At 40.4% G+C, this 9,876-nt stretch overlaps 1 protein-coding gene across 1 annotated transcript in view; it reads left to right on the top strand.

The window, feature by feature from the left end:
* The first annotated feature begins 1,866 nt into the window (after positions 1-1,866).
* Positions 1,867-9,876, top strand: part of LOC148362345 (beta-galactosidase-1-like protein 2) — a 33,538-nt gene continuing 25,528 nt past the window's right edge. Inside the window, exons 1-6 of the mRNA XM_088339233.1 lie at positions 1,867-1,958; positions 3,892-4,074; positions 4,148-4,216; positions 6,285-6,380; positions 8,804-8,912; positions 8,989-9,081. Coding sequence (XP_088195359.1) covers positions 1,867-1,958; positions 3,892-4,074; positions 4,148-4,216; positions 6,285-6,380; positions 8,804-8,912; positions 8,989-9,081 — 642 coding nt within the window. The remainder of the gene's footprint in view (positions 1,959-3,891; positions 4,075-4,147; positions 4,217-6,284; positions 6,381-8,803; positions 8,913-8,988; positions 9,082-9,876) is intronic.

Here is a 9,876-nt window from a genome sequence, read left to right as displayed (position 1 = left end):
ACCAGACAGATGATGTCGATACCGGACAGAACTGGATTGAAAGGATTGATAACAAAACTGGATATCAAAATTAAACTGGACAAACTAGACGGGAACGAAATTGGAGACCGATATTAAACAGGACTAAATAGACGGGAACAATACCGGACAGAAAACACTAACAGGAAACTGGACAGAGTCAGAACCCACGTCTTGCTGGGCAGAGATTCGTTGACGGACTGAAGGTGAGTGTGAGCACTGAACTTAAATAGAAGGGAAGCCAATCTGTCAACAGGCCGCAGCTGGCGCCACACGGGCCGGGCCAATTGGGCGCCATGGCAACCGTGACATCTTTCTTTTTAATATATTTTTCATCCCCTGTTTTTTTATTTTGTCTTCTCTCTGTCTTTTAAATTACCCAACACAGTTCCCACCCCCCTTCTTTTTAAAGAAAGTGCCTACTTTTACAGAATAATTGGTCATATATGGATGGAAACAACAAAACAATAGAATGAGCCCCTTGGGAGCCGAAAGAATCAGTTCTTTTTAGTGGGCCGAGAGAGCCGGTTCTAAAAAAAATGCTGTATTTCCCATCCATCCATCCATTATCAGCACCGCTTATCCTCAGTAGGGTTGCGTGGGTGCTAGAGCCCATCCATTCCCATTTTTTATGCAGTAGTTTTCTTGTTATGTTTTCAATAGTAGTCAATTCTTAGTAATTCTGTAGTACTTTTTTGTAGTACGATTGTAGATTTCTAATTGTATGTCTGTGTTATTTTTGTAGTATGACAGTATTTTAATGAGTTCTGTGTTTTGTAAAAATATTATTTGTTCGTATTTTTGTACTATTTCTGTTGCATTTTGTAGTATTTCTATGGTAGAATTTTTGATGTACATCTGTAGTATTTCTTTTGTAAAGTGTTACTGTAGTTTTATTTTTATTAGTTTTATTTTTTGTCGTATATCCATAGTAGAATTTTTTAGTATTGCTCTAGTAGTATTTTTAATGTATTTCCAAAGCAGTATTTTAGTAATATTTTTATATTTTTTGAAGTGTTCACATAGTATTGTTTTTGTCATATTTCTTCAGTATTTTTTTATATGACTGTAGTTGTTTTTTTGTAGTTATTCTGGGGTAATATTTTTGTAGTATTTCTATTGTAGAATTTTTGATGTACATCTGTCGTATTTCTGTGGCAAAGTATTACTGTAGTTTTATTTTTGTAGTATTTTTGTCCTATTTCCATAGTAGAATTTTTGTAGTATCGCTCTAGTTGTATTTTAGCAGTATCCTGTTGTAATACTTCTATCGTAGTATTTCTGTTGTAATATTCTTCTTGTAGTGTTTTGTATTATAGTAGTATGAAGTGGTACTTTTTAAAAGTATTTTTGAATAAGTATTTTTAATGTATTTCCAAAGCAGTATTTTAGTAATGTTTTTTTTTAAGTGTTCACATAGTATTGTTTTTGTCATATTTCTTCAGTATTTTTCAATATTACTGTAGTTGTGTTTTAGTAGTCATTCTGTGGTAATATTTTTCTAGTATTTCTATTCTATTTTTCCTTTTCCAAATGAAAGAAAAATAATATATGAGGTCCCTGTTTTAAGCACTATATTTTGAGATTTAGTTTTGTTGTGCTTTGTAGTATTTCTGAAGTTTTTTTGTTGTAGACACACGAAAGTGACATTGGCGACAAGTCGGCTCCCAAAAGGTTAACCGCTCTCTGAGGACCTCTAGTGGTCGCGGGGCGCTAAGCATCCGCTTGGGTCGCTTATAAACTCTATTTTCACGCCCTCAAGGCGGTGCTCGGTTTGAGTTGAGCCGGTGATGTGTTCCCTCGCACTTCGCTGCAGTTCATTCCCAATCGTAGAAGTGCTTCTCATCAATGATTGTCTTTCGGATAAGGAATTTGCAGAAAAGAAAATGTGCGCTCATTTGTCTTTCTGTTGCTGTTGTCATCACCTACAGATACCTGGGGTAAGTTATCTTCTGACTAATTGAACTTGACGTTACTGGTTATGTCTACCAACTGTGTCCTTGGGCAAGACACTGAATCCCTAATGCCCCCAATAAGCAGGTTGGCGCCTTGCCTGGCTGCATGGCCGCTATTGGTGTGTGAGTGTGTGTGTGAATGGGTAAGTGTGAACCACATTGTAAAGCGCTTTGGGAGGTCTTCATTGACTTGAAAAGCGCTGTATAAAATGCAAACCATTTACCAACAAATTTTTAATAATATTTTTAAATACACCATGCCTGGAGAAAAAAAGAAAACATCTTGGGCAGTACCCACAATTAGAGAAAATAATTGGTTTGAAGCCCAGAGACAAAATGGATATGGAGTGTCTTGGCGAAGTGTTGGTTGGCAAATATGAAGGTTAAACTGCTTCCCCAGGTTGTTGTACACAATTGGCTATTTTAAATCATTTTAAGGGGGTTTGCTTCTAGGTGAGTATGTACGGTATTTTGATAGATAGATAGATAGATAGATAGATAGATAGATAGATAGATAGATAGATAGATAGATAGATAGATAGATAGATAGATAGATACTTTATTCATCCCCGTAGGGAAATTCACACTTCCAGCAGTATCCTTGTGTTGAAAATAAAACAATAATAAAGGAAAAGGAATATAATACATACATACCCAATGTAATGTGTTGATATAGAGTATTTAAATAGTGCTACATAAAATACACACTGTAATAAAAACAGGGTAATATGCAATGTGGGGGTGTGGTTTAATGTGGGGTTTTACTCCCCCGGGTGGAGTTAAAGAGCCTCATGGCATGAGGAAGAAATGATCTCCTCAATCTGTCCGTGGAACTTGACTGTGACAGCAGTCTGCCGCTGAAGCTGCTCTTCTGTTTGGAGATGAAAAAAATGATAACTACAGTGTTCTCGTTTGCCCGCGTCCCTGCGTCCTAGACGCATTATTTTTGCTGGGAAAGCATCGTGTCAAATCAACGTGCGTCCCCGGGACGTAACTTTTTTGACACGAAATTGTCATTATCATTTTTTAACAAAGATTTACCGCACTCCAAACTTTTCGTCAGGCTGACCCGCCATTGTTGTTTTGGTCTCGCGGTTCGAGTTTTCGTCTGCACGCCGATCTCCAGTTCGAGTTGTGCAGTGAAAGTCCGTTTCTTTTTAGAGAACCGGCTCTTTCGGCTCAACTCATTAAAGAGAGCCGGCTCTCAAACGGCTCACTTGCTTTGATGCATTATATTACGAATGATTATGTTGTATAAAGAAGTTAAGAAAAAAAGGAAGTATAAGAGGAGAAAATGAAAAAAGACAGGTTTGTGGTTATCCCTGTAATCAGTATATTACCAACAATAATTGAATGCAGAAAATGAATTCATAATTTGAATAAGAAAATGTATTTAATCATATTTGCATCTATTTTTTCCTTCTACAAGCTACTTCATTTTGAACTTTTTTTAATAATAAACCTCATTCATGTCGAGCAACTCAGTGTCTCACAACAAAATGTTCATTAACAATATATATGATATAACGAAACACATGTACAATATAACATGTTAAACTACATAAATAAACATGTTTTTGTATTTTGTAAGGGAAAATACGACAGTTTGTAAGGGCATGGAGCACACTAAATTTGGGACCCATAGATTTTTGAGCATGCGAGTCCCCGGGACCCATCACTTTTCACAGGTAAAATGAACACTGTAACTACATATTTGCTTTCAGAGTATTAATCTAGCTGATAAATGAGTAACGTTTTAAATAAGGTAAGTAGTAACTGTAACCATTTATCGTTTTTCAGTGCCCGATACTGTTCACTGTGCAGGGAGCCCGCCTGCATGTTCTCATCATCTCATTACTATTGAAGCACAATGCACAATTGTGTGCCTACTTAAACGAAGTATGCGATTCTTCTTCAGCATGCCGAGAGGACAGAGAATAACACGAAAAGTGGGACTGAGCGCCAACTCTTCCCAATTGACTTTGGACGGCGAGCCATTCCGTATGCTTGGAGGTTCCATCCACTATTTCCGGGTGCCCAGGGCTTATTGGAGGGACCGTCTCATGAAAATGAAAGCTTGTGGGATGAACACCCTCACCACGTAAGAATGTTTATTTACCCATGGTTTCAGAGTCACAGATTAAAGTTGAGCAGGGCTTTTTGTGCCCATATAGATACGTACCATGGAGTCTGCATCAGCCCCAGAGAACGGTCTTCAACTTTCGCACACAGCTGGATTTAGTGTAAGATTTGGATGACTTAATCCTTTAATTACCGTTAAATAGACTCCCTGAAATGATCGTAAGCACCAATTGTGTATGTATTGTTTCTACATATATTTTTAACATTTTAAATTTGTCACAGTTGCCATGGCGCCCAATTGGTCCCAGCCGTGTGGCGCCAGGTTCTGTCACGGTTGCCACGGCGCCCAATTGGCCTTGCCCATGGACACCGGCTGAAACGCGTTGACAGATTGCTCCTTGGGAGTACTTGTCCTTTGAGCCGGTAGTTGTCAGAGCGTCTTCAAGACTCCTGTTAAACTCTGTGTAAAATGCCCAGTTCTGTGAATTTGCCTGTGTTTGATCCTATTCTAAGGGGCAGCACGGCGGCACAGTGGTTAGCGCGTGTGCGGCACAGTTCTGAGGTCGTGGGAACCTCCTATGTGGGTTCAAATCCAGCTCCCGGCCTTACTGTGCGGAGTTTGTATGTTCTCCCCGTGCTTGCGTGGGTTTCCTCCGGGCACTCCGGTTTCCTCCCACATTCCAAAAACATGCATTTCAGGTGAATTGGCCGGTCCAAATTGTCCCTAGGTGTGAATGAGCGAATGAGTTGTCTGTCCCCGTGTGCCCTGCGATTGGCTGGCAACCAGTCTAGGGTGTCCCCTGCCCACTGCCTGATGATTGCTGGGATGGGCTCCAGCATCCCCGCGACCCTACTGAGGATAAGCGGTGCAGCTGATGAGATGATCCTATTTTATTTTTGGCCTGATCTGTTTGATTTTGACAACTCTTTTGTTCGGATTTCAATCCACTTCCGCGACCATCGATCCCTGGATCGAGTGTGCGCGCATTCCTCCTCTCCCTCATAAACTGTGAGTATGTTATGCGATTGGGTTCTCCATCCCTGTTTCCTGTCCGGGTAAGTGACAAATTAGCAGTCTGGATGAAAATGCACTATAGGACGTATGTGGCCCGCGAGCCCTAGTTTTCCCACCTGTGGCCCTCATGCATACACGGTGCGTTGAGACGCTTAGAATGTCCATCATCGCGATCCAATACCAAATATGCTAATAAAAGACAAAAGAAACTAAATATGAATAAAATGACTAAATTTTGTGCAGGCTTGGGGAGTAACGGAATACATCGAACGGCAAAAATGATTTATTTTCATTTTGTTTCTGTCGCATTTTATGTTCGTTTTGCCGGAGATCAAAGCCAGGAGAGAAAGCTTACCGCGTGTTGTGAGTCATCATTGTATTCATATTTAGTTTCTTTTGTCTTTTTCTAGCATATTTGGTATCGGAGTAATTCAAAAGTAAATGAAAGTAATCCAGTTAAAGTAACCCTACCCAACCCTGTGTATATCATGTTTATGGTTTATACTGGCTGAATAAATAAATACAAAAAAATAAAAAAATAAATTAAAAACTTGCCCTGCGATTGGCTGGCAACCAGATCAGGGTGTCCCCTGCCCACTGCCCGGAGATGGCTGGGATGGGCTCCAGCCCCCCCGCGACCCTAATGAGGATAAGCGGTACGGCTAATGAGATGAGATGAGATTAAAAACTCCCTCTGTCAGCATTAATGAAGAAGGCAGAGCAGAACTTTGTTCAATACGCGCAAAAAATAAATACCCGAGACAATATTAGTGATTTACCCAAAAAAAAACAAGAAAATGAGTTTTTTTAAATGTTCTTTTCCAGTTCAAAAATGGTTATATGCCGTACACAATATGTCATAATCAAAAAACGTATGAAATAAAGTTAGAACTTAATCACAGGTATGAGTTTAGTCAATGAAATTCAAGCTCATCATAGCACCATTTTTACGACATGCACGATGGGAATACTCAGGTTCCCTTACCTAAACCCAAGTGGGTTGTGGCACCTGACATGGCAACCAAAAGCATTTCCACAACAACAGCATCTCCCCAAGCCATTGGGAAACACAGCAGTGGCACAGAAAATGGAGGATGTCACAGCACCGCCTGATCCTGTTGTTACCCTATTCACAAATACCAAACGTCAGTTGTTGCGGCGATACAGTATTTGCATTCTGTTTTGCACATTCATTGTATTTTCTTCTTTTCCAGAGCATATATAAATCTTGCCGCCGACCTGGGCTTGTGGGTGATTTTACGTCCAGGGCCTTACGTTTCCTCAGAGCTGGACCTTGGGGGGCTGCCAAGGTCAAACACTTTTGAATAATATTTACATATGTAACCGCGGTGTACTTGTCCCACCAAAGATCCACATTCACGCTGGACTGGATGATGAGGTTTTTATTACAGTTACTGCAAATGAATGAGTCACAACATTAGCTTTTCTGCTGGCTTTGATCTCTTTGATCTCAGTAGCAGTTCTCTCTGAAGACTGTCCAACAAAGCATATCAAAGAGCTTTCTTTTCAATTTACATAAAATAGATTTTAGAATATCACAATACATTTTTACATCCATTTTAACAAGATACTTTTAACAAGAGATCGTATAGTGGATTTTTAACGTTTACAATGAATTCAACATATTTTTCTTTAGTCTGAATTTGAACCAACATCATCCTTTTTAATGTATATGAGAAAATAGAAATATAAACAATAATGAGTATAAAAACGGGTACAATTTACCTGCAAATGAATGAGTCACAACATTAGCTTTTCTGCTGGCTTTGATCTCTTTGATCTCTACAAGGGGAATTACATTTTAGTAAAACAGAAACAAAACGAAAATAAATCTAAACAGCTTGACAATATCAATCACATTACTGTGCATGTTGAGAGATTTGTCAGCTGGGGTTATAATGTTTAAAATTAACTTCTTTTATGGAGCACCAAAAGATGTGTCTTACCAGTAGCAGTTCCCTCTGAAGAGTGCCAACAAACCCCGCCACCCGGTCACATGTCAGAAGCCAAAACCAAACCCCACCCCATACCAGCAGATGGCACTGTTGGAATCATCATTGCAGGACACTTACCAAAAACTATACACATATTTCAGCAGGAATTTCAATAAAACAAAAGTTATTATTACACCCGTTACACATATAAATGGATGGAAAGAAATTTGTTTTTATATTATATATACTGCACATAAATACTGTATTTTTACATATTTTGCTTAAAAGACATTAAAAAACACTTTCTGTTCAAAATCCACCTAAATAGGGTAAGTTACATATATAGCAGTTAAAGTTCAAGGTGTCCAATTTGTGAAAACAAAATGAAAGTTCATTTAATGTTCGATAAATAATGTGCTAAAAATGTATTTCAGTCAAACGAAAGATTTTATACATTTGACTATAAAGGATTTTATGCGATCGATTACAAATTACATTTAATGGAAAAGATATTCACTACCTGGGCTGTGGTGCGAGGTCAGGGCACCTTAGTAGAAAATGTTGTTTACAGGAACGGCGGGAACGGGACGAAGGGCTGATAAGATAATCAGCACATCCAGACGCACATCCCTGATGACGTAGAAACGCTCTGTGTTGTTTTGAGTATTCCATACATCGCGACGCTCTTCGACGAGATGGTGAAGCCCAGGGGGGGCTTCCTTGGCACGCCCATGGGAGGAGTCGCCACGCCATTATCAAAAGACATCCCACCCTTCTCTGATTTGCTATGTGTGTCTGCAACCAGCTTTAACTTTCTTCTCATTGGCCATCTTCTCCCCGCACAATGGCGCGCCGGCCCCGCCCATGGGGGGGGGGCAGAGACTCCCCACGTGGGCTCCACCTCTCCTCTTTGTATGGACCCCGAGCGTTCCTGCGTCACGGCGGCTCCTCTTGCGTCGGGGAAGCGCTGATTACCATGTCAGCCCTTGTCCCAGTTCCTGCTGTTTTTCCTGCAAACAACATGATCCTGTCAGGCGGAAGGAAGACGGAGATCACTTGCACTCGTTTCTTGGTTTTTATTGGAAGGAAGGAATGACAAGGCGTGATTCTTCGATCCGTTGTTTGACGGATTGACGAAGCTTAACAGGCGGGTGGGGGCTTGGCGGGAATGGTCGTGGACAGGCGTAATCGTCGTGTTGTTGGTCGGGGCTGGAGAAGAAGGGCGTTGTCGTGTTCCGAAGAGAGATCAGGAGTCAAACGGGCAGGGCAGGTCGTAGGCAAATTGGGAAACGGGTCGGCAACAGAGATCAAGTAGAAGAAAACAGGAGGCAGGCAAAGAGTCGGAAGTACGAGCTTTCTGAGCAGACGGCAACAGGTCGCGTAGTACAATCAGACAGCTTGTTTCTGGAAGCTGAGGATTTATATGGACAGGGTGCGCCAATCAGCTGTCCTGGCTGTTGGCGCCAAATCCTGAGCAAAGGTGTTCCCGATCCGGGTGATTGTGACAGATCTTTGTCTAGGTCGCATTGACCTGCCCCACAGCCCAGCCAGTGAATATCTTTTGCATTAAATATAATTTTTTATTGGATCGAACAAAATCCCTTATAATCAAATGTAAAAATCCTTGATGTTGACTTGGCCCATTGACTTGGCATTTGCCCCTTTGGTTTTCTTTCACGTTTCTGTCGAGTAGATTTGTCCAAAATGGTGGAGTTGCTATGACCTTGCTGTTTTTATATTCATGTTTTTTTTTTTGCTTTTTCTCTGTTTTTCCGTAGTTGGCTTCTTCAAGATGACAACATGAGAGTGAGAAGCACATACCCCGGATTCACCGAGGCTGTCAACGTATTTTTTGACAAACTTGTACCAAAAATTGTTCCATTGCAGGTGGCCTTATATTATTGAGTGTTTTCAGATCTGATTCATTTCTGTTACCTTCATCCGATGTTTTTGATTTTTACAGTTTAAGAAAGGTGGTCCAATCATTGCTGTCCAGGTTGAGAACGAGTACGGCTCCTTTGCTAAGGATGATACTTACATGCTTTTTGTCAAAGAGGTAATAAAACACTCAAGCTGTTTTTTGGGGCAGGGGTTTGATCCCACACTTGAAAAAAGTAGTACTGGTTCCATGGTTACAAGTAGCAGGAGGAACCTCCTTATCCAACTCAAATACAGCACCTTCATCATCTGGTCGCCGTTGTTTTTCGGTGTACAGCGTCATCACGCTCTTCGGAGATGAGCCGGACCTCGGCAATGACGGGCAGTGGTGTTTGTGTGACAATACAGAGAAACCTCACACTCGCTGGTTCACTGCTTTTGTGTTCAGCATTCTGATTGGCTAATCAAAGGAAGATGCTTTTTATCGCCAACAAAATTGGACCTCTCCACCTGCTTAACTTGCTCAGAAGTCACATTGGGGTCTTAAGCGATCCTTAGTGGCTCCCTGGTTCTTTTTAAAAAAATATTTGATATCTGTTCGACAGAACAGGCAGATACTGTAAATGCATTTGTGCATACTGCATACTTATGAAATATGAAGGTAAAATTATTCTCATTGTGTAAACAATAGAGCGTGGATATAAAACAATGTGCAGCACGGCATAGCCCTTAATCATAAAATGTCTCAAAGGTTACATTTACACCATTCACTGGAAAAACAGAAAGAAAGAATGAAAGAAAGAAAGAAAGAAAAAAAAAAGCTGAGGAAAAAAAAAACAGAAAGAGAGCTTGAAGCAGATTAAAGAGGAAGAGAAAGCAGCAAAAATGAGAGCGAGAGAGCAAGAGAGAGAAAAATGAAAAACAAAATGAGAGAGAGAAAGAGCAAGAAAGAAAGAGTGAGTGAAAGAAAGCG

This window comes from Urocampus carinirostris, chromosome 7 (assembly GCF_059441175.1).
Source record: "Urocampus carinirostris isolate Australia breed hairy pipefish chromosome 7, RoL_Ucar_1.0, whole genome shotgun sequence".
In the NCBI taxonomy this organism is placed as follows: domain Eukaryota; kingdom Metazoa; phylum Chordata; class Actinopteri; order Syngnathiformes; family Syngnathidae; genus Urocampus; species Urocampus carinirostris.
Note: the sequence above shows the minus strand (reverse complement) of the source record. Positions and strands in the feature narration are given on the sequence as shown.